Here is a 25,373-nt window from a genome sequence, read left to right as displayed (position 1 = left end):
GGGGTGGGGTGGAACACCTGCGTTGTCACCATGGCGATGACACAAGTGTCCCATCCTGGCCGCCACCATCTTTGTTACGCCAATTTGCATATTCCCTCTTTATTGGCTGTGGGAGCTGCCATCTTTGTCATGAAGTGACAGTCAATTTGCAAATTCCGCCTTTATTAATAGGATTGTACCGAATTATAAGAATTTCCTGTTTGATCAAGTCTTTCCTGAAAACTCATTAAAAAAAAACACTAGGGCTAGACAGCAGCTTCAAATAAAAGGTACTTACTCTTTCTCAGAAGCTAAAGAAAAGCTGGGAATTTATCCCCAAAAGGGAATCATTTTCTCTATTTAGAAAATTAGAATAGTTTTCTGTTTTCTATTCTAATTTAAGATTTCTCCAATGGAAATAGGTTCATAGGCAGACATTCTTTTATTTCTATTCATTTGTGACCTAAAGGGCAAGTCTGGTTCCATTATTCATTATAAAATCATACTTGAATTCGTAATATATATGGTTCAGAGCTTAGCTCTTTTAGTATGTCTTGTTCCCATACTGTGTCATTGGTTTGGCTAAATTTTTGCAAATATTAAAAACTAAAATGTTCAAATGGTAAATCACAGACAAAGAACATGGTGATGAATGATAGGTAGAGATTGTTTAAACTCTTAGGTAAAATTTGATAAGATATTTTACATAACTTGAATGAACTGACAAGGTCTTGTGGAGAAAACAGGTCCAGATGGCAAACATACGCAAGGGATTTAGTCAAACAATTTTTTGGCAAGAACATTATGAATTTTGTAATCAGTTGAGAGCCAATGAAATACAAAGATGAGTCTAGTTAATAATCTACAATGATCGGTTAAAGAAGTATATTAGTGCTAATTTCTCTCCATTCATCCTACCTTCCCTTCAACCCCACAAGCCTTTGGCACGATGAAGGGGGTAACCTTTATTTGTGTTCTCTTTCTTTTCAGCTCTGCTTACTCCAGGGGTGTGTTTCGTCGAGATGCACGTAAGAATTCTATTTTTCTATTGTTCAAATTTATTTTATTTTACCAGTAAAAAAAATTTCAGTAAACCCTGCATCTTTAAAGAAGTAAGATTTCCTTTAGCATTAATTTTTAGACTGTGACAATATTTTGTATTTGTGAACCTTTAGGAAGTTATCCTAAGTGAAAAAAGTAGGGAGCCCTAACCGGTTTGGTTCAGTGGATAGAGCATCAGCCTGCGGACTCAAGGGCATGTACCTTGGTTGCAGGCACATACCCAGTGGGGAGTGTGCAGGAGGCAGCTGATCGATGTTTCTCTCTCATAGATGTTTCTAACTCTCTATCCCTCTCCCTTCCTCTCTGTAAAAAAAATCAATAAAATATATTTTAAAAAAAGAAAAAGGTGGGGATTGTTTAGTGACTCTCATTTCCCTTTGCATATGATGGGACATAGAGGGACTTAAACTTCACAGAATTAGTTGAAGATAGAATTCATAACTCAAAATTGCCAAAGCCCTATCCATTGCACCTTGATGCATTAAAAAAACACAACCTGTGTTGCTAGTCTTATAAATAAAATTTGTGTTTATATTTTTTCCTTCATACGGTACTCTCAGTAGCATTATGTCTTATCCAACTTTGAATATAAAGCTATAAATATTTAATGATTTTTCAAATAGTATCATTGGTGATTGAACATCTCTTGTTTAAAAGCAGAAGAAATAGTTCACTGTGATCCCAATATTTTCAAGCAAATGAATACTAAGTCAAATGGAAAGAAACATAAAAAGTAATATCATAACCAGTTGCTTTCTTCAGTATTTAAACAAATCTTTTTCCCCCACAGACAAGAGTGAGGTTGCTCATCGGTTTAAGGATTTGGGAGAAGAATATTTCAGAGGCCTGTAAGTTACAATATTGAAGAGTCAAATTTAATGCTTCTAACAGGATTGGTTATTATTCTGAAGTTCTTACATTTCCCTGTCATCAGAGTCCAGACGCTAGAACAGTATTGTCCAGTAGAATTTTCTGCATTCATGAAAATAAGCCATATCAGTGTTGACCAATGTGCTAGCCACTGGCCACACATGGTTGTTGAGAACTTTGAACTTGGCAAGTGCAACTGAGAATCGAAAGTTTAAATTGTATTTAATTTTAATTAATTTATCTGTATAGTTACACGTGGCTGATGGCTACTGTATGGGGAAGTGTAGCAGCTCTGGAACTCTTACATAAGCTTGATTGAGGGGAAAGACTTTAAAATACAGTTCCTTTCCCAGAACACTCTCAGATTCCTTTACCTAGCAAATAGATCTGTCATTTCTAGAGAGCATTTTAATATGTTTTTAATTTAATAAAGTGAGAAAATAGTTTATTTTTTAAAGTTCAATTTCATTCTATAGCCTGATTAAAGGAGATGTGTGTATGCTTTTTGTTTTTTAGTTTTAAATAGTACAGCGGCCTGTGTAATGCCCCTCATCTTAACAATTATACCTATTTAAAATGCATGTTGCTTGCTTGCTCTGTATGTATTTATCTACTCATATATATACTTAAATATGGTGGAAACACATATCCTCTTTGCTTAAAAAACCACATATACCTGTTTAGGCCTCAGATGATTGCTGATGTGAATAGTCTTTCAGGATAATAGCAAGATGCAAAAAATACTATAGAACATTTGTTCTCTAGCATAGCAACCTATTTGTTCTCTAGCATAGCAACCTATTTTATATTAAAGTTTTATTATACCAATTTTTTTTATGTCCTGTGTTTCAGGGTGCTGGTTACCTTTGCTCAGTTTCTCCAGCAATGCCCATTTGAAGACCATGTAAAGTTAGCAAATGAAGTAACTGAGTTTGCAAAAACTTGTGCAGCTGATGAATCAGGTGAAAATTGTGACAAGTCACTTGTAAGTACATTGTGATTTTGAATGTTATTTCTTCTTATTTTAAGTAACCCTGAGCACTACAAAGGGAAAACACCCCATTTTGGCTTTCTCTATTATTATTAAATGACTATATTTGTAAGCAACACTCACAAATGGGCAGAGCCATCATTTCTTCTATGATAGAGACATTCTAGCTATGCCTATAGTTCTAAAGCTTTTCTTTATTGAGATCACACACAATTATCATAGTGGATTTAAATACACTTTCTTCTCTAATGTGCCCTTCTATTTTATCCACTGTAACTAACAGTGTGATAATTACTTCTTAAAAAATTACACATAGATTATCAAGTCAGGGGAAACTCTCTAAACCTGAGAAAAAAGTGGGTGGTAATATTTCCTCACCAAGATTTACCAGTATATAACATTTTTAATACTGTTCTTTGGGTGTAAAGAAAATAAACACTGCCTAGCAATTTGAAGCCTCTGTCTTCCATTTAGCACACCCTTTTCGGAGATAAATTGTGCACGGTCGCATCTCTTCGTGACACCTATGGTGACATGGCTGACTGCTGTGAAAAACAAGAACCGGAGAGAAACGAATGCTTCCTGAAACACAAAGATGATAGCCCAAACCTGCCTCCATTGGTGAGACCAGAACCCGAGGCAATGTGCACTGCCTTTAAGGAAAATGAACAGAGGTTGTTGGGAAAGTAAGTAATCAGATTGTTTAATCCTCACCAGAGGATACATTTTTATTGATTATAGAGAGTTTGAAAAAGGGAGAGAGAAAGAGAGAGACATTGATTGGTTGCCTGCAGAATCAAACCACCCTGCCCCCCCAACTTTGGTGTGGGAGAGGGTGCTCCCGCCAACTGAGCCACCCACCCAGGGCAGGAATCAGATATTTGTGCTTCAACATTAAAAATTATAAAATAGGTCAAGACTCATTATAACAACTACAATAAAAATATTTTCAACATTAAGTCTTAGAAGCTTTTGTTCTAATGACAAATTCAAAGAAATACTATTTAATGCTATAAAATTTTACACAATAAAGAATTTGATCAATCATCGATTGGAATTCATTGAAACAGGATATGATCTGTATGGAAAACATTAACAGCACCCTTTTCCCTGGCAATGCTCGCATGATGGTTGTTCATTACTTAGGGGTGTCCACATTAAAATATTATGAATTAACTTCATCTAGTTATTGCCAGAATTAACTTTGCTTATTGTCAGAATTAACTTAATTTTACTTTATATATGTGCATATAACTTTAATCTTTTTATTGACTTAAATTATGACAAAGGCAGGGTCATCATGTGCAAATTGGTTTAATTGATAATTTAGAAGTCCTTGAGTTTTGGAGTTTCTAGGGAAATTGTTGATAATAATTGTCCCTGTAATACTGTCTGCTACAGAGAAAATGACTGCCTGTTATTCTTTTTAAAATTTTAGGTACTTATATGAAGTTGCCAGGAGACATCCTTTCTTTTATGGCCCAGAGCTCCTTTACTATACTCAAGAATATAAAGGAGTTTTGACAGAATGCTGCGCAGCTGCTGATAAAGCTGCCTGCCTGGGCCCAAAGGTATGTCCAGCAGAACAGAAGAGCCAGTGCAGACTCAAACCTCAGATTTGGGACACTTTATGGATAGATGTAGGGTACCTAAGTCTCTGATATAAACTTTACTTGGTCAAAAAAGCCTTCCCTACTTTATTCACCCCAAAGATTTTTTACCCTCGTTGAAGGTCTATGCCATCCTCATTCCTCCTTCTAAGTTTTACCCCAGCAGATCTCATAGAGAACCACTGTGTATGTGTCTAAATACCCTCTTCTTTTTATAGTGAAACTAGAGGTCCAGTGCACGAAATTCATGCACTTGTGGGGGAGGGGAGGGTGTCCCTCAGCCTGGCCTGTGCCCTCTTGCAGTCCAAGAGCCTTTGGGGGATGTCCAACTGACAGCTTAGGCCCACTCCCGGCGGGGAGTGAGCTCAAGCCGGCAGTTGGACATCCTTAGCACTGTCGCAGAGGCAGGAGAGGCTCCCACCACCACTGCTGCACTTGCCATCCTGGGGCCCAGCTTCAGGCTGAGCGGTGCTCCTCCTGTGGGAGAGCAATGAACACCAGGGGGCAGCTCCTGCGTTGGGCGTCTGCCTCCTGGTGGTCAGTGTGGGTCATAGTGACCGGTCATTCTGCTGTTTGGGCAATTTGCATATTAGCCTTTTATTATATAGGATAAACTCATTTGTAAAATTGCACAGCAAAGGGCCACAGTTTTTGTTTATCTTTTCATGAATCTTTCCTATTGTGGAGGAATTCAAAGTGGAGGATTTCACTGCTTCTAGAAGCCTGGTTTATTCATTCATTCCATAAATATTTATTATGTACTCATCATCTTTTCTAGGCAGTTTATTGATGTGAGAGTTGGTGAAGGAGGGATTGAAATGAATTTATGCAAAATTAAGAAATCAGTAAAATTATATTCCCTGGGATGTTATTGTACTCTGTTCTTCTACCATTCTCTTCAGTTCCCTCTTCCCTGACCATGCCCCCATGCTGGTTGTTCACTACCTAGGGGCATCCACGATGACCAGACTGATTTTTCCTCTCACTACACAGCAAATTAATTATTTGCCAAGGGTGAATACATGGGAATTTAGGTGTACAATATGTCTTTAAAATTTAATTTGTTATAGTCTTATCTGAACTTATGAAGGGGTGTTTTATATAGAGTTTTAAAATATATTTTCAAAATTATTTCTTTTTGCAGATGGATGCCTTGAAGGAAAAAGTAATGGTTTCAGGTGCCAGACAGAGACTGAAGTGCTCCAGTCTCCAGAAATTCGGAGACAGAGCTTTCAAAGCATGGTATTTAAAATTTAGTTTTTGTATTTTATAATGATGTAAATGATGATGGTTCAGTTGACAAAATTGTACTTTCATATGAGTTTTTTTTTTTCTTAATCTTCACGTGAGGGTATGTTTTTATTGATTTTTTTTTAGCAAGAGAGGAAGAGAGGGAGAGAGAGAGAGGGAGAGAGAGAGAGAGAGAGAGAGAGAGAGAGAGAGAGACATCGATGTGAGAGAGAAACATAGATCAGTGCTTTCCCAATCAGGGAAGACACCTGCTACCTAGTTATGTGACCTGATCAGGAATCAAGTTGAAACTCTTTGGGGCATGGGATAATGCTCCAACTAACTGAGCCATCTGGCCAGGGAACATTTATATGAGTTTTTACACAGTGCTTTCATGTATATCCTTCTTGTTATCTAAAAGTCAGAAATTTAACAGAAGTGAAAAATCAGAGCATAATTGACAATTCATCATTATTTTTATTATATGTTTTCAAAGTAGTAAAAAAATTAGATGATTTTTTTTGGTAATTCTATGATAGTTATTTAAACTCCCATTTACTTCTAAAGACTAGAGGTCTTATTCTTTTTTAAAAATAATTTTTATTTTTCAATTATAGTTCACATACTAGTACAATATTATATTAGTTTCATATGTACCCCAGCGATTAGACATTATAACTTAACTAAGTGATCATCCCAATAAAACTTAGTTATTAGAATATTGTTGACTATATTCCCCAAGCTGTACTTTATGTCCCTGTGATTATTCTGTTACTACCATTTTGTACTTAATCCCTTCACCTTTTTAATAGGGATTTTATTCTAATGGTCCATGATTTTTATACTCTTGTAGTCAGGGTCTGTTATTTAATTTTTTCTCCTCCAGCCCCCTGCAATTATCTGAAACTATCTGCTTGTTTTTTAAGTTGTGATAATTAAATTTAGCCATCAAGATCACTTACCATTTTCTCATAGTTCCAGCTCCATTCTTAATTTCTTGTTTTTGCCTGGACTTCTATTTTTATATTACTTAGCTGGTTCTAGGAGCCAAGAACCCCCTTCCTACCCTCATCCCAATTCCTCATTTGCTTGTCAACAGCTAATCAACATGAACAGAAGATAGAATAACAGACATTTTGCAAGGTTTCTAAAAACCATCATTTGTACTATCTTTGCTTGTCACCTCTATCATCTACACATTAAAATCTAACAAATAGTTAAACAAAATCATCCAGTGTGAAACAATGCACAATTAAACAGGCTGTGACTGGTTTTGGCGAAGAAGTATCTTTTATCAGATTTAGGCAAGTCTGAAATGATTTGTGAAAGCTTGTAGATATTAGCCTTTCACATCTTGTCATCAGGCTTAGAGACCATGCTCGATCAATTTCTTGGTAAAAATATGTTAGACTCTCTAATCTTGAAAAGATATGAAATTCATTTTCTCAGTGTGCTTTGGAACTCAGGAAGAAGGCTTTTTATTGGTAACAAAGATAACTGGAGTTTGTGTGGCCCTTTCCAGTTTAAAAAATGCTTTCCTATGCATCATCTAGTCTAATTCTCACAACAATCCTTTGATGCAGCATGCTGTGTGTCTCTCCAGGGCTAAAGCTCAGAGAATCTAAGTAACTATCCTAGGATCACACTGATCATAAGCAATAAAGTCATATCTGGAAGTCAGATATGGGCTCCAAACCTGATGCTTCTCAGATGTCACCTCTTTCAGAATGCCTTTTTGATTTCTGATTTTATGAATCGCTGACTTTTTTCTACCCACCACACACTCTTAGAATAGAGAATTCTGCCCTAAAGAAACATTTTGCCCTAAGATAACAATTTAATTTATAAATAGCACTAAAATAAGAATGAACGAATTTTATAAATTATTTCTATATGTCAATTTGTTCTGAATTTTCTTCTTAAAAGTAGTATTTTCCTAGTGCTTTCACATAAAATATTGGATGTTAATAAATTGTGATGGGTGAATTTTCTTTTTAGGTCCGTTGCTCGCATGAGCCAGAAATTTCCCAATGCTGACTTTATGGAGGTTTCCAAACTGGTGTCAGATCTTACCAAAGTCCATAAGGAATGCTGCGCAGGTGACTTGCTTGAATGTGCAGATGACAGGGTAAGGAATCCTCAGTATTCTCTTTGGTAACATGCTTCAGTGGGTACAACGAATTTGCTTAGTATAATTGGTGACCGCTAACAATGAACTGAAATTATCTTCTATGTCTAATATGCTCAATTCTTTCCCTGCCTTGTGGCATGTTATTATTTATTTATTTATTTATTTATTTATTTATTTATTTTTTTATAAACCTGGCCATCCCACTCACAAAATGATCTGATAAATACATTCACTCATTTCTAATTCCTTTCAGTTGTATTCTGAGAACAAAAGTTTAGACTGAAGTAGGACAGCTGCAAAGGTAGTTTACTAAGAAAAATTTTTGGGACATGGGTAGAATTGGATTAGAGTTGGTATCTGAAGAGACCTTTGCATATCATGTAACTTTTTTCTATATATCCTCCCTTAATATACAAATATTTAGCATGATATCTCTGTTCCCAAAATGTAAATACATTACCAAATATCAGAATCCTAATCTCTCAGAACACTTTCTGGAAAATTTAAGGCAGATTATACAAAATTTACATGTGTAAGTTGGGCCTGTGACTATGCTCTTGACTAATTTTCAAAAAATCCCTCACACTTTATTTAGTTATTTGCTTTCCAAATGCAGGCATTTAATGTTGGGAAATATTTGGAAAAACCATATATATATATATATATATATAAAATCTCCACATTTAGTATTATTTTGTATTAATTTCAGATGTACAGCACAGTGGTTAGAAAATCATATACTTTATAGTACAGATTAGTCCTCCGATGTTTCCCACACATAGTCATTAGGATACTATTGACTATATTCCCTGTAATTTACATCTCTGTGACTATTTTGTAACTACAAATTTGTATTTCTTCATCCCTACATCTTTTTCACCCAGCCCTCTACTATTGGGTTTTAATTTTGAAACTTAAGTGCCTTAACAGTAGAAATATAAATTTAATAAATAACAGTTATTGACTAGCTTTTAAGCAAGTAGAAATATTTTAGTAGTTCTGAGTCTCCAGATTTATGAGCATAGACTGAAAATATTCATAGAAGGCAGGTTGGTATGTACATGGTCTTAGAATACAGTGGATGTGTTCTTCCAACATAATAAAAGTCTGGAGAGAAAGTATAAGGATGTCAATTTACTTTGAACAATTTTCATCAACTTATAGGCGGATCTTGCCAAGTATATGTGTGAAAATCAAGATTCAATCTCCAGCAAACTGAAGGAATGTTGTGCTAAACCTGTGTTGGAAAAATCCCAGTGCCTTGCTGAGGTGGAAAATGATGATTTGCCTAGTGACTTGCCCCCATTAAGTGCCGATTTTGCTGATGATAAGGATGTTTGCAAAAACTATAAGGAGGCAAAAGATGTCTTCCTGGGCACGTAAGTGGATAAAGAATGATCCTTTCATAGCTTTTATAGGCTCCGAGGATTTAGGAACAGTTCTAGGCTTTCCTTCGGAGTTGTTACAATTGTTGCCTGCAGTGCTACTTTATCCTTCCCTCTCTGAGCCTTTAAAATTTTTGGAAAAAATCAATTAGTTTTTAAAATATTCATAAAATAATATCTGCTCATGGCAAAATCTCAATCAATAGAGAAGAGGAGAAAGTAGAATTTTCTATCACCCCTCCCCCTTATTCTTTGCTCCTTAGGAATATTTCTGGCAATACCTCTAGAAACATTTTGTGTATATATAAATTATATACATATTATTAGCTTATTTATTTAAAGAGTATTTCTTGAACTTACCATGATGTATATGGATGAATATAAGTCATACATCTTCATAGCTCTGTATCTATCTGACAGCAGAATAGGTGTATAAAGAGAAGTATGGAGTCTGCTATGAGGTACTTTAATTTGTTTGTAAAGAGCAGATGTTCAGTAGCATGACAAGGCAGCATACAATTAAATGATAAAATAAATGATTATATGTAATCAGTAAGTGGTGATAAACTTTTGAATTTTATTGTTGGATTATAATAGCTTTCTGTGCACTAAATAATACTTTACAAAATTATGTACCCTTCAAGATTTCACTCATACAGAGAGGAAACTAAAAATTTAAGAATATCTATCTATCTATCTATCTATCTATCTATCTATCATCTATCTATCATCTATCTGAACCTTTCTGAGATGTAGTCCAAATCAAACAAAAGAAACATAATAACAGGTGTCATTGATCAAACATTTCATATGTGCCAGTGTGTATTATGCACACATTATGACATGTGTTTCTCACAATCCACCTTCTGAGATAGATCCTATTATTATCTCCATTCTAAAGAGGAGGAAACTAAGGTTCTGATAGTTTTAATAACTTGCCTAAGGTGATATAGTAAAATAAGTGTTAGAGCAAGGATTTGAATGAAGGTAGCTTTACTCTGAACCCTAGCCCTTAGCCACCAAGCTTTATTGCATAAGTTTGGTCAAATTGAACTTTTGGAATATGAGTCATGCTTGTGGTTAGTTAGGTGATTTTTCTAGCTTCTTTGTTCAACTAAGTCTATTTTATTTTCATCTTAATTAGGTTTTTGTATGAGTACTCAAGAAGGCATCCTGACTATGCTGTCTCATTGCTACTGAGACTTGCCAAGGGATATGAAAATACATTGGAGAAGTGCTGTGCCACTGCTGATGCTCATGCATGCTATTCCAAAGTGGTAGGTTTCTCAAAGCTCTTTGTCTGGTGATTCCAATAAGAGAGAAAAATAATGCCAGAAAGCAATATATTATATAATGCAATTAAGATATTCTCTTGAGATCATTTCAATTTTGTGCTCTTTAGCATTTTAGGGGAAATGGCCTCAATAGACTAGTTAATGAAAACTAGAGTAATCTATTAAAAAAAAGGCTCAGAAAAGAGCAAGCTCTAATTTCTAAAATATTGACCACATCTTTCCTTTTTTTCACAGTCCTGAGAACAAAATAAGATAAAGTAAATGTAAATGTTAATTTAAAGTGATATAACTTAGATATGAAGAAAATTAATCTTTCAAGATTTATCTAGTATCAGAAATTGGTATATTAAGGAAGGTTGTGAAATCTATTCATTTAGAATATTTTAAAATATTTTTGAGAAGGTTTAGGAATGGTCTTACAAGAAATTTAGTAAGTTGAGAAAATCAGTTCTGGAGGACTTTTAATATATTTTGCTATGCTAAAATGGGATTTTTTAGCAGGTTTAGGATATTTAGCATTTTCAATATGTGGGGTGGTTTCCAATTTTTTTCCTTTACCAAGAACCTGCTATATGCCAGGCACCATGCTGGATCCCATGCCCAAGATATAATCTCTTATTTCAGAGAGCTTAGGATCCAACTGGAGAGATGGCTTAAAAATAATAGTGCTTATAATCAAAGCTATAATTTATTGAGCTTTTACTGTGTTCCAAGAACTATTGTAATTTCATTAGCTCAGGTGGTTTTTATAGAGCATTCTCTGGGTTGGTACCATCTTCATCCCCGTTTTAGAGGTGAGGTTTCTAAAACTTGGTGATCAGAAGTAAAGTTCCACAACTAGAAAAGGAGTCGAATGATCTTGCTTAAAAACCAGCAGTCACACTCCAGAGCTTGAATATTCTTAATCACTTATACTATGCAGTGTGGATGTACTGTAACAGTTTTGGCATCAAAGGTTTATTTACATGACTTTGGGCAGAAGCATTCCAAAAGGCTCTCAGTCTGCATATAGGGGCAAAAAACATCCTGCATCTGGTCCATGGGTGGAACCCTGTAAACACAATTCTTTTATTTTTTAGTTTGATGAACTTAAGCCTCTTGTGGATGAGCCAAAGGAATTAGTCACAAAAAATTGTGAAACCTTTGAAAACCTTGGAGAGTATGGCTTCCAAAATGCGTACGTATTTTTGTTTTTGACTAATGTCATTCTTGATCAATTTGTAGGTTTTTAAAATTTTATTTATTTTATAAAAATTTATCTTTATTGTTGAGTCTTACAGTTGTCCCCTCTTTTCCCTTTATTTTACCCCTTCAACCCACTCCCCTCTCCTAAGGCCTTCACCACACTATTGTCTGTGTTCATGGCTTATGCATATATGAATATATGTTCTTTGGTTAATCACTTCCTGCCCTCCTCCCATGCCTTCTGAGATTCGTTAGTCTATTCCATGTTTCCATGTCTCTGGATCTATTTTATTCATCAGTTTATTTTGTTTACTAGATTCCACATATAAGTGAGATCAATTTGTAATTTAAATATATATATATATATATATATATATATATATATATATATATATATACTGTCATAGAACTTGTAATCATGAAAATATGGTATATATTTCTAATCCCTCTTCATAAAGAAAGAATGGAGAATGAGAGATAAAATAGTTCATGGGTTGAAGAGACCTATATTTGAGTTCAGTTTAAAAAAATTAGCCTCTTGAGACTGGGAAGGAAAATACTAAATATTTTGCTATAGGAAATGAGGATGCCCTCTGAAGGTTAAGGAATAGTTTATGGACAAAAAAAAGACAGCAATGCTTTCCAGAATAGCAAATAGTTGGACTTGAATAGCAGTGACTCAAGAAGTACTGTAATGTATGAGTTGATGAATAATATCCTGATCTAATAGAGCCTTACCTGTGGAGGTAAAGACAAGTAGGGATACATCATTAGCTAGATATTTACTGATCAATGCCAACACTCTTCTAACTGTGGGTGCTAGGGATAGCAATAATTAACAAGTCTCTTCCCTTGAGTAGATTACAGCCATACATTGCCTTTCAATGGTGGTTGGAATTCCTAATAAAGGATTGTTACATGCTAGATCTTATGCCAGGGTGATGGCATACTTTATGTCTTTTAATCCCTGCACCATTCCCATTGAGTCAGGTACATATCTTCTCTTTTATAGATGAGAAAACTCATCCATATCTTTCTAATTTAGCACAGTGCTGCTATACAGAGGTGAGCAAGAGTAGCATTACAGTTGCGAGTAAGCTAAACATAGAGTTAATAAAGCTGTAGTAATAATCCTAAGCTGCATGTCTTTTTCCATATGAGCAACTATAAATCTACTTCAGCCCACCCCTGCATATTAAACTCTCAGTAGGTTTTATTGAAAGAATGAAGCAATTAATAAATGCATTAATGTCACTGAATTATAGTAAGCTAAGTCACTTTCCTAAAATTATACAGCACAGCTGGAATTCAAAGTTAGGCTTACCTAGTTGCTTAGAACAAGGTTTTCCCCCATTCTACCCCACCAAACAAAAGATGGAGATGATTTTATGAATGGAAAATAATTGTAATTGATTTTGTCTAATTGTTCTTTGCTTCACCTACTATGTTAGAAAAAATAGCTTCTTGCCTGGTTGAAAACACAGTCTTTTGTTACAGGCTCTTAGTTCGTTACACAAAGAAATTACCCCAAGTGTCAACTCCAACTCTTGTGGATGTCTCAAGAAAACTAGGCAGAGTGGGCAGTTACTGCTGCAAGCTTCCAGAAGTAAAAAGAATGGGTTGTGCGGAAGACTATGTGAGTCCTTTAAAATATAATAAGTCAATAATGATGAATTTTTCCTTTATATATTTATAAAGTTAACTTTCAGAAGCAGGAGTGAACTAATGAGTGTGTGTGTGTGTGTGTGTGTGTGTGTGTGTGTGTGTAGGACTTGGTTGCCTACATCATCCTGACCATCAGAATGAGGATTGAGACAAGATCCTGAAGATGATAAATTATTCTGAAAAAAATCCATGAATATTTAATGCTTCATCCTAGCATTAAAAAAATTTTACTTTTTTTTTGGGGGGGGGGGTCTTCCCTTTAATGTATCAGTATAAGACTGCTTTCTCCCACTCCTACAAATGTCTTAGGAATCACCTCAAATTATTTTAATGAATTATTTTCTCAAATGTAGACATAAATTATTCTGCAAATGCAGACATCTAAAAGAGAAAAGACTTTCTAAAAAATTTATCTTTATTGCTGAAAGTATTACAGATGTTTCCCCATTTCCCCTCATTCACCCCCTCCTTCCCACTTCTGCCCCCTCCCCAGGCCTTCACCTCACTATTCTCTGTGTCCACACAAGTTCTTTGGTTAATCTCTTCCTGGCCCCCGCCCCCGCCCCTGCCTTGCCTCTGAGATTCATCAGTCTGTTCCCTAGAAGATCTATTTTGATCATCAGTTTATTTTATTTATTATATTCCAAGTGAGATCAGTCTTGCATTCAGTGTTGCTAGTTAAAATACAACACTTCTTTTGGTCTATTGGAAAGTAGGAGTTCATGGAAAACTTTCCATTATGCTTTTTTTTTGAATTTCTGCTCTACTCCCTGTTCTTCAGCTGTCCGTGGTCTTGAACTGGTTGTGCGTGTCGCACGAGAAATCACCAGTGAGTGACAGAGTTACCAAATGCTGCACAGAGTCATTGGTGAGCAGACGGCCATGCTTTTCTGCACTGGAAGCTGATGAAACCTATGCTCCCAAAGAATTTAACGCTGAAACATTCACCTTCCATGCAGATGTATGCGCACTTCCTGAGAATGAGCAACAAGTCAAGAAACAAACGTGAGGAGCATTTCATTCCTGCATATGTTTGTAATCTTGATAGGGAAAACTGTCAATTGAATGGGCAAAATTTTCTTAAGTAGTGATTAAATTCCTTAGAAAAAAAGAACTTAAGTATTGGCCTTAAGGTGATAAAACTGTCAAAATTAAAACGGATAGGTTTTTGTTCTCTTACCAAAATAAACAATAACAACAAAATTATATTATAATTTTCTATAGAAATCATTCAGAATAATTATGTGGAAAAAGGCTGCATAAGTAATAAGATTAACACCTTAGGACAGGTCCAGTAGAAAAAGCTGAACAATTAACTGATTCATTGTGAAGATAGCAAATTAGTTAGTAGAAGTCTTAGAAGAATTTATTTCTAGGCATAAGTGATTATTTTGTTTGTTCTATGGCAACACACAGGCAAGGTAAACCTCCAAGATGTAACTTGTGAGAATGGAATTTGGATGAAAAACATCTAGAAATGCGAGTTCTGAAGCATGACTCTCTGCTGCTGTCACTAGGGGTCAGATAGGCAACGTACAGTTGCTGTCATGTCTTGTGGGTTCTGATCGTGGCCATAGACTTAAGAGGAATATTGCAAAACTTGTGCTCACACGACTCTCCAGTTAACCGTGGTCGGCAAACTGCGGCTTGCGAGCTACATGCGGCTCTTTGGCCCCTTGAGTGTGGCTCTTCCACAAAATACCACGGCCTGGGCGAGTCTATTTTGAAGAAGTGGTGTTAGAAGAAGTTTAAGTTTAAAAAATTGGGCTCTCAAAAGAAATTTCAATCGTTGTACTGTTGATATTTGGCTCTGTTGACTAATGAGTTTGCCGACCACTGCCCTAGTGCTATTATCTGTGCAGACATCAATGAAAGAGGACCACCAGCTTCCATGAATTTGGATAGTCTTGTTTCCCATGGCCTCTGCATATTCATTTTGAATGGGCCAATTGAAGACCAAAATTATAGATTCTTGGATTAAAAAATTATTAAAAATTTTAAATTGATTTCAGAGAGGAAGGGAGAGGGAGACAGAAACAACAATGATGAGAGAGTCATTGATCAGCTGCCCCTGCACACCCCACATTGGGGATCAAGCCCACAACCAGGCATGTGCCCTGGACAGGAATCAAACTGTGGATTGATGCTCAACCACTGAGCCATGCTGGCCGGGTTTTGATTAAAAACTTTTAAATGGAGTCCAAATAATTAAGCTTTTAAGGATCATTTTTAGCTCTTAAATTGCTATAAACTTCAACACAGCACACATTTAAAAATCTGAATACTTTCTAAATGCAATAACATAATCATTTCTAGAGATTTAACTGAAAAGAGATTTATTGATACCATAGATGTTGAACAATTTACATTGATGATTTTATTTGAACCTTGCATCAACCCCATGAAAGTAGATCTTATTCTCCTTCTTATGGAAATAAGAATATTGAATTTTATAGTGGTAAGCCTGGGCCTCGAGCTCAGAGTTGCCTGGCTCTAAGACTTATGATCTCAAACAACAGTACTATTGTCTTTAGCATCTACGTTTTTCTTATGTGAGTAATCATTTCCCTGTTTTGTTTTCATTTCACTTAAATGCAGTGCACTTGTGGAGCTGTTGAAACACAAACCCAAAGCAACTGAGGAACAACTGAAAACTGTTATGGGGCATTTCTCAACTTTCTTTCAGAAGTGCTGCACAGCTGCTGACAAAGAAGCCTGCTTTGCAGAGGAGGTGCTGGAGTCGTCTTGATTTTAATATGCATAGTGCCCTTTATTGCTGCTTGATCAGGCCAGGGCTCAGGGGACTGTATCTGAGGACACTTATACATGGGGCCCAGGAATTTTCTTCTACATACAGTTGTCTGAAAAAATGACTTAAATTAATTCTTTTTAAAAATCTCCTGCTAAATTGAAGCATATTATTAGATATTTGTAGTATTTGTTCTGTTTCCAAATTGGGTCACTTATGAATTCAAATAGAAATATTCAGAAGTTCTGAAATCTTTTTGGTAAAGACATCGTTAAAACAAAACCTTAATTTATTTAAGTATTTTCTTTAAAAGTATTGGTTTGCAATTTGGTTGAATCTGAGTGCTTGATTTCACAGGCGGGTGGGAAGTTTATATTTAAATGTCTGAGTCATTTACTATTTTTTCTCTACAACTTGAGAGTAATGTTTTTATTGCTTTGGGTGCAATGGGTGTTCATAGTTTCCTTCTAGAGATTCTAGTACTAAGCTAGTATTAAAGGGTGTGAAACATGGAAAATTATTTTGTAATCATCAATGGCTGTATAAATGTTCATTTACCCTAATAGTGATGCTAATACTTCCCCCAAATCTCTCATTTCTTTGTATTCAGGGTCCAAAACTTGTTGCTTCAAGTCAAGCTGCCATGGCCTAAAAACAACACACTCACAAGCATCTTAGGTAATATTCTCTGGATTTTCTTTAAAAAATTAATTACAATAGTTAATATTAAAATAGCTAAGAGCCATATGAATTAGTGTCAATCACTGTTTTAAGGTCTTTGTATATATTAACTTATTTAATTCTCACAATAGTTTTCTGAATTGAGTTCCATTATAATTCTTATATTTCAGATGGGAAAATGAAATCACAGATCAAAGCATAGACTAAGTAGTTTTACTCATGGATCACCCAGCTTCTGAGAGGTGGAGCTACAATTGAAAATTGAAACCAGAGCTTGACAGTTAATCACTGTCCTGTTCTGACCTAGTGTGATACAGTAGATAGTCATTCAACTAAGCAATGATTTAGAGTGGATTACTTCAGGTATTAGGCAAGATGACATGCATTTTTGAAGGTTAAAAAAAGTTGAATGACAATGATTTCACAAGGTTCAACTTAATAGCTCGATAACAAATTCATGTCATTGGAGAATATGAGAAATCTGCTATGTGAATTCCTACTTAATAGTAAATAATCTGCTACTAAGTTTCCATTGTGTCAACATGCTGAGTTTTAATAGACTTTCTCTTCTTAGGACAAAAAGGTCCACTTTAAAATTTAGATAAAACATAAACATGTTTTATCCATTTTGGTTGTAATATGTTGGGGAAAATTAAAAATATATAAAACTTCTTTTTTTTCATGAAAAACAAATTGTGCAACATTTTTCTGAGCATTAATTCCTTCTATATTTTCCAAACTGACCTTGATGCTTATTCCACTAACTGGACTTTAACTTACTCTTTGCCACATGATAATACCTACATATTGTGCATTTAGACAAGGAAGAACTTCCTGTCTCTGCAAATTTGGTTGTTTCAAAATGTGGTTTGTTTCAGTCCTAAATGGCAGTTAACTTGGAGAAGACACCTTGTATGTTTGTAATTAGTGTAGGTAAGAAACAGCTGTTAAGTAAATGACTCTGAGGATTATGAAAACTTGTGACTTTGAATAAGTATGAAGTCATCAGTGATGAAGAGAGGACTTTACAATACCTAGTGGGGTGTCTGCTCCCCTAGCTCAGCAGAAGATTTCAGCTGCCATGGGTCAAGGGCAAGCTTGACTTATTTTCGTTGGTGAAAATTGGAAATTGCTGAAAGATAGGCTAAGCTATTTGACATTTAGCCATTTTACAAACGGTACTTATATTGTCCTTTTATTTTTCAGCTTATCCTGAGAGAAAGAAAGAGAAACGAAGACCCAAAGCTTATTCATCTGTTTTTCCTCTCCTTTGGTATAAAACCAACAGTCTCTCTAAAGTACATACATGTCTTAAAATATTTTGTCTCCTTTCTCTGTGATGCAATTAATAAAAATATTAAAAAACTAATATAATGGCTCAGGACTGTTATTTTTTGAAGAATAGTTGCCATCTTGAAAATTTTGTAGGTTCTGTGAAAGTCTCCTCTGTGTTCCCCCACTTCATAGGAGGACTTCTCATTCCTAATGGGTTAATTAGTTAAAGGAAACATTAATACTCTTCTAAGTGGTGGATTATGAACATTGAAAGTAATATTTTAGCATTATTATAATTTTGAATAAAAGACTAAAGATTGTGGTACCATTAGGGTATATGAAACATGGTATTCCCTTACTTCCAGAACCCTCTAAGAAATGTGAGACAATAAAGCTAAAGATCATTGTAAAAATAGTTAATTTATTTGGGAAATAAACCCTGACCCTAAAAGAAATGTAACAATCTAGGATGACAGTGCATGAAGAGTGTAAGAAACTTAACAAATTTGTAGAAGCATTAGTCGAAGAGGGAATTAGGAGATCTGGAGAAAAGTACGGTAAGGTGTGATTAAGGTATACTGAACTGAAGAAGTGTTAGAGTTGGATGGTATATATATAAAATCAAGATGTTATATTCAATATTGGGCCTCTTTTCCCTGGTCCCAGAAATAGTCAAGAATATCAGACCATTGTCTACAAATTTACATACTTAAAGTCCTTTATAGTCTTGTTACTTTGTACAGTTTTTATTTTTATAGAATTGATTTCATACTGTACATGCTATTCCACAACTTATTTATTTTGTCCTTAATAATAATGCTTTATAGTTTTAATTTAAGTATGATTCTTGCAAGTTATTTTGGTACCAAGTTAAAATGAGAGCTCCTTTTGTATCTGAAATGTTACAATCCACACCCTCCCCCATCACACCCAACCCCACTTTGGCCTCATGCTGATTGTATCAAATACTTTCCCCATTGTATCAAATACTTTGTGATGGAATCATCACAAAGGGAGAAAAGAGCCAGGGAGGGGAGAAATGGAGATGGAGTGGCTTGTCAAGGGTCTCAGAGGCAGACACAGAAGATTTTGAGGAAGGTGTTTCCACATAACTGGACCCACACAGGACTAGGTCTCAGCACTCTTGCACTTTTGCCTGGATGTCTTGCAGTCCAGTCACCAAATGGGGATTTAAAACTTTTGGAAAAAACATTCCAGAGTGTGGGACTCCTGGAGTCCAGCTTCCCCCAATTTATTCACGGTCAGGCAAATTCCCCAAATTTTCTGAACACTAGAGCCTAAGAGTGGTCCAGGAGCCCAGGGCCCTCCCTGGTTCTGAGACAGCAGCTTGGAAAGTGCATCGTCTGTCTGGCTGACTCTCACTGTATGCCTTCTGTTGCACAGTATGGGAGATTGGGCAACCAGATAGTGCAGACACATTGATGTGTTTGCACGTGTGTGTGTGTGTGTGTGTGTGTGTGTGTGTGTGTGTGTGTGTGTACTGTTCTCATTTCTCATCAGGAGGTACATAATATCCACATGATTTATCACCAGGCATTTTTAAGATTGAGCACTTGGTTACAGTAGAGATTGCCACGTTTCTTCACTGTACAATTATTACTTTTCCCTTTCCATATCTATTTTTGGAAGCAAGTCACTAAATTTAGTCATAGTCAAAGAGAGTGAAGGAGAAGATGAAGCTCTTGGAAGGATGAGTATCGACATATATATTCAAAATTCTTTTGTAAAAAAGATTTGTCACTTCTTATATTTACTTACTCACTTATTTATACTACCATGAACTCATGTGTATTTATTTTATACTTTAGGTTATAATACAATAGTACATTATTGTTTTTTGTGACTTAAATTATTCCAGCTTTGGCTTTTGGGGGTTCTCAAATAGGCTCCTCGTGTCCCTTTGATGTGCCCCTGAACTTGGTTTTTTGAACACATCTTAGCTTTCTGGCACTACAAAAATCTCCACGCTCATATTGCATTTTCCCTTCCTCAGACCTAGACACTGCCATTTCTTCAGGGAGCTCTGGTTCTGTTTACTACAGAGTGGTATTAGGAACAAAGTTTTGAGCACGGGTTGTACTCATTGCTAATGGGGTATCACTGCTTCCAGACTGTTTCAGGGGACAGCTAAAAATGTAGGTTAGTACACTAATCCATGCATGTATATATACCTATAATTTTTTTTACTTATACATCTATCTGTCGATCAATCTGGCTAAATATGAACGCATACTGATGTCTCTGATTCTGCTCCAGAACCAGAGTTTATTTGTCTTCCCTTCTTGTTTATTAGTAACTTCCTCTGACAGTGAAAAACTTGGCTCCCCTACCTACCATCTATTTACTTATTGTTCAACCCCAAGATACATGTGAAGGAATTTCAGAACTGTTGAGTCATACCTCCATGAGAAACAAATTTATAACTAGAGTACAGCATTTATGTACACTTCCTTTTATCTTTAGCATTATAGTTTCCAGTCAAAAGATCATTTTTCAAAGTTACTTGCGGCAGCCCAATTTTTTGTCTTCTTCGGTGAGATTTAGACTGGTGAGTTTTGGGTGAATCATTCACATTGGACACAAGGTGAGCTTGGGTTCTGGGCTGTTGACTGAACTTTGGGATGATCTGAGTGTGTGGGCAGCTCTTTCCTGTCTGTGTACCAGTGGTATAGTCTCTGTCTACAGTACACAAAAGTGGCAGGTATCTTTACCCATGTGCTCCTGGGTGCACACTGCTTACCGGCAACCAGGGTGGATACTGCACGTCCTTCACAAACTTCACATCAAGTGTCATGCAGTTTTCACAGGTGGGCATGTCTATCACTTTTGAGGGCTTTGGAGGGCATTGCTCTGTAATGCTGCTGGGCCCTTCCAGTTGAAGTCCTCTCTCACCTCTGTCAGTGTGGTTGTTTTGTGCTGCCCTGGGTTGGTCTTGAGCTCTTCCAAACATGCCTCATAGGAATGGGTCACTCTTCTCGCTTCACCACAGGCCCCTCACCTATCCTCTCTGTATGTGGAAGTCTGGGATGCAGTTAACATGGACAGAGATCACATTGTAAAAATGAAGTCATTATGGTCTAAGAGTTCAGGAAGAAAAAAGTGTTGGAAGATGTATTTGTGCTAAGAAAGGCATAACAGTAAATTTAAGATGACCTTGCATTTGTGGTTATCATCAATGAAACACAGTGATCATTAAGGGAGTCATTGGGAGCTAGAATTCATGGTGATGTGATGGAGGATGTGTCATTATGAATAATGATAAGACAGGTATTAAATATATAATAAAAGAGAACTATTGAGGCAATAATATTTATTTGTTTCAATACAAACAATCTTCAAGGAATCACGGCACTGCTACCTTTTTCTTGAGATAACATATTTAAAATTAGCCAGGAATGAGATGCACTTGATAATAAAGAAAGTACCCACTTCAGATAGTACCTGAACCTGAATGGGAAGATATGGTGCCTGGACATTAGGGAGAATCTTCATGTGCACATATTGGATAATAAACAAGTAATTGTTGCTTCTCTACTCATTATTCAAAATCTTAATTGCCAAATTAGTATAATTCACATTGGCCCATACTGGTGTTGCATAAATCCCGAGGACATCATTAATGTAGAAAGGGAATGCAAAAGCCAAGTCTAGATGAGAAAAGGTAAGAAAGAAGGAGTGGGAGAGACCAAGAAAGGAGGTTGGTCAGGGCTCAACATGAGAAGAAAAGTCAGGTGGTGTTGATACAAGATGAAAGGCCTTTTCATGTTTGATTTCAAGTTCCTTGCTACAAACTAGTGTTGGGGTTCTTTGGAAAAGCGATTGAGAGGTAACCAATGTAGGCTCAGGACAAAGAAGAAGGAGTATGTATAGGAGAGAATATAAAGCATAGGTAAAGATAAACTTTAGCAGTACCAGGAAATAAGAGACAGAGTTATCAAGGATAAAGGCAAGGAGTCCTTCATGACTCCTGAATTCTTAGAAGTCTGGGGAGGATGGTGGTGGTAATTCTAGTTGCTCTCCATACATGGGATCAGCATGGAGGAAAAGGTACTAAATATAAAGGGACAAGAAGACCCTATTGGGCTGGAGGACTCTGGGTACTTTCATCCTGCTGGAATGTGAATTATATCTAATTGATGGAGTTTGTTTTAAGCTCTACAACTTGTGACAAGACTCACCAGCTTCCCCGCCTCCGTCAGGCACTGTCCCCTTCTCAGATCTGTCCCAGTGCCTCTAGACCCTGAATGTCAGAGAAAAATTATAAATGCAGAGGGGAAAAAATATTTAGTAATGCTCTGTGGTGAATAGGGTATTTGTATAACATGAATTAGTGGCACAATTAGTGATCCTGACCACAACAATCTGATTCAGGGCTATTCATTTTCTATGATAAAGGTTCTGCTTTGTGCCAGACATTGTGCTAAGTACCACAGGACTCACAAAGATGAATCCTTGAATCCAACAAGTCACCTCTCTAGGAAGAATTGCATAAGCTTGCAAATGACTGATGTAAGGCCAAATGAGGAGTACCATGGAAAAACAACCAACCATTCAAACCAACAAACAAATAACAAAATGGATCCCAGAAAGAATACATAGTCTAGTATTGTTTGAAGAGAAGTCATTTTCTAGCAATCACATGCATAGCTTACCTGCTGTGAAGAAGAGTACATATAATATTTATCACGAATGCAATGCTAACCCTGAAAGCAAGTGTTATCTTTTTAAACTGTCTCCTAGGTAGCAGATACTTTAAAGGCATCACTCCGTCTACGTTAAAAAAAAAACAACCTTCAGGCGAAATATCATTTTCATTATATATATGAGAAAACTAAGAATCAGAGCGATTAAATTATTTGCCTAATGTTATATGGCTAATAATTGACAAAGCCAGGATTAGAATCTGTCTGACACCAAAGTCCAGTTTACTGTGCTTTGCTGCTTCTGAGCAGTTGCACGTATTTATGAAAAAGTAAACAGAGTCAGAATTCAGGCAGTGGAAAAGCATTTGATGTGCACTATGTACTTAGATCGAACTTTGAGCAATGACATATAGATCAAAGTTTGTTTGCAGTTGGTAGAAAAACTCTGGTTCAAAGCTCTTCTTTATTGCTGTTTCTTAAAATTTGGTGTTCCTCTGGGTGCCTACATTCTCTACACTCTTGCTTCTTAATCACATGGCTGCAATAACCTTCTCCAAGATGATGATTCCTGAACATCTATCTCCAGCCTCAATCTTGTGCGAGAGGGTAAGAATTGCTACAGAACTGCTGGTCACCTTCTCGACTTCAAGGTCTTAAAGATACTTCAACACACAAACCAGGGTGCTCTGCTTAATAATTACTCTAAGTAAACAGACACAAACCAGTTCTGTTTGAGTAAACTGGTCACTCTATCTTGAGCTCAATACCTATAACCCAAATAGCACGTATTCAGTAAGTTCTTTTGATTTTATCTCATTCATACCACTTAACTTCATCCACAGCTTTCATTTCTCATTAGCACTACTCTCACAGGCCACTTACTGGATCATTATAGCACAAACTTCCTAACTTATATCCTTATCACAATCTTGTGCCCTCTATACCAAGAGAGATGGCCTCAAAGCACACATGTGATTTTTTTAATTGGCTTTCTTTTGTAGTATTCTATTATCTTAGGATGAGGTGTAAATTTGACTTAAAAGGTCTTTGAACTCTAACCGGTTTGGCTCAGTGGATAGAGCATCAGCCTGCGGACTCAAGGGTCCCAGGTTCGATTCTGGTCGAGAGCATGTACCTTGGTTGCGGGCACATACCCAGTAGAAAGTGTGCAGGAGGCAGCTGATCCATGTTTCTCTCTCATCGATGTTTCTAACTCTCTATCACTCTCCCTTCCTCTCTGTAAAAAATCAATAAAATATATTTAAAAAAATAAAAGGTCTTTGAGATGTGGCCCCTGCCAGCTTTGCAGAAAATGTCCTTTATGGAATAAATTTCCTCATCTTTAAACTTTGTACTTTATTGAAAATACATGTCTTCCAATTCTTTATATACACCAGGCTTGCTCTCACCAGGGGATGTTTCCACGATTTTCTACATTTGCCTGGACATGTTTCCCTCCCTTTTTTTCATTTTTCCAGGACAATGCTACTTACTCCAGGAAGACTTACCTGACATGCTCTAAAGATGCCAGGTGTTTCTTTTTTCACTCTTCTTATCATTGCATCCATCACACTGTTTTGTGATTGCTGACATAACTGTTTCTCCCATGAGATGCTAAATGTAGCAAGAGGCCTGCTTCTTATTACTGATGATTCTAATCAAATTTCATGTTCTTGCTGAATGAATAAATAAAACTCCCATCTACGATGTGCTACTCTGTGCAAGGCCCTCTTCTGAGCCACTTATGCTCATTAATTTATTTAATCCTCAGTTATTCATGAAGGAGGTCCATCACTATCCTTATTTTATAGATGATTTAAAAAAGCCCAGAAAAATTTAAATAACTCATCCAAAGTCATGCAGAAATAAGTGACGAGGCAATTCAGACCTGGTCCTGAGGCCACATGTTTAACCATGACACTGCACTGCCATTCTGGTCATATGGTGAAAAATGGAAGAGGTCAGCTTGGTGAGGGAGAACATGGAAGAAGATTAAAGGAAGACACAAGACCACACAATATCAGAGGAAAGATAAAAAACAACAACAAACAAACCCGGTGTGACAGTAAAGCTGTTACTCCTGGTTTAGTCTTATCATCTTCCTGATGAATGAGACTGGTGACTGTCATAACATACCTCTAGCTTAATGTGCACATATTATTTATAATTATGTGTCTATTTATATCTATATCTATAATATTGAAATAATCAAAATTTTATAAATTCCTATAATTTGCCAGGCTTTTTACATATGTCCCCTCAAATCTTTTGATGAATGATAAGATTGAATTATCCAGCCTTGAGCATATTTCCATATCATTAAATATTATTCCACAAAATTATTTTTAGGCTGCATATTATTCCATCTTATGAATGTATCCTACTTATTTCCTACCAGAGCTGATTTGATTTTTAAATATCAACTGTAGAATAACGAATCACTTATGAAGCTTTAGAAAATACTAGGTCCCAACTCCAAAAGATTCTAATTTAATTTGTCTGAGGTACAGTCTAGGCACTGATAATTTTAGAAGTTGCTCAAGTGATTTTAATGTGCAGCCCTCATAGATAAGGAAGCTATGAGATGAACTCTTAGAATCA

At 36.1% G+C, this 25,373-nt stretch overlaps 1 protein-coding gene across 1 annotated transcript; it reads left to right on the top strand.

The window, feature by feature from the left end:
* Positions 1-723: 723 nt before the first annotated feature.
* Positions 724-18,516, top strand: ALB (albumin). Its single transcript, XM_080643334.1, has 15 exons — positions 724-1,007; positions 1,832-1,889; positions 2,764-2,896; positions 3,377-3,588; positions 4,341-4,473; positions 5,657-5,754; positions 7,741-7,870; positions 9,038-9,252; positions 10,403-10,535; positions 11,633-11,730; positions 13,236-13,374; positions 14,185-14,408; positions 16,002-16,134; positions 16,763-16,830; positions 18,040-18,516. The coding sequence occupies exons 1-14, from the start codon at positions 929-931 to the stop codon at positions 16,802-16,804; spliced, it is 1,827 nt and encodes a 608-aa protein (XP_080499460.1). The 5' UTR covers positions 724-928; the 3' UTR covers positions 16,805-16,830; positions 18,040-18,516.
* Positions 18,517-25,373: the final 6,857 nt, after the last annotated feature.

This window comes from Plecotus auritus (assembly GCF_963455305.1).
Source record: "Plecotus auritus genome assembly, chromosome: 1".
Taxonomy (NCBI): domain Eukaryota; kingdom Metazoa; phylum Chordata; class Mammalia; order Chiroptera; family Vespertilionidae; genus Plecotus; species Plecotus auritus.
Note: the sequence above shows the minus strand (reverse complement) of the source record. Positions and strands in the feature narration are given on the sequence as shown.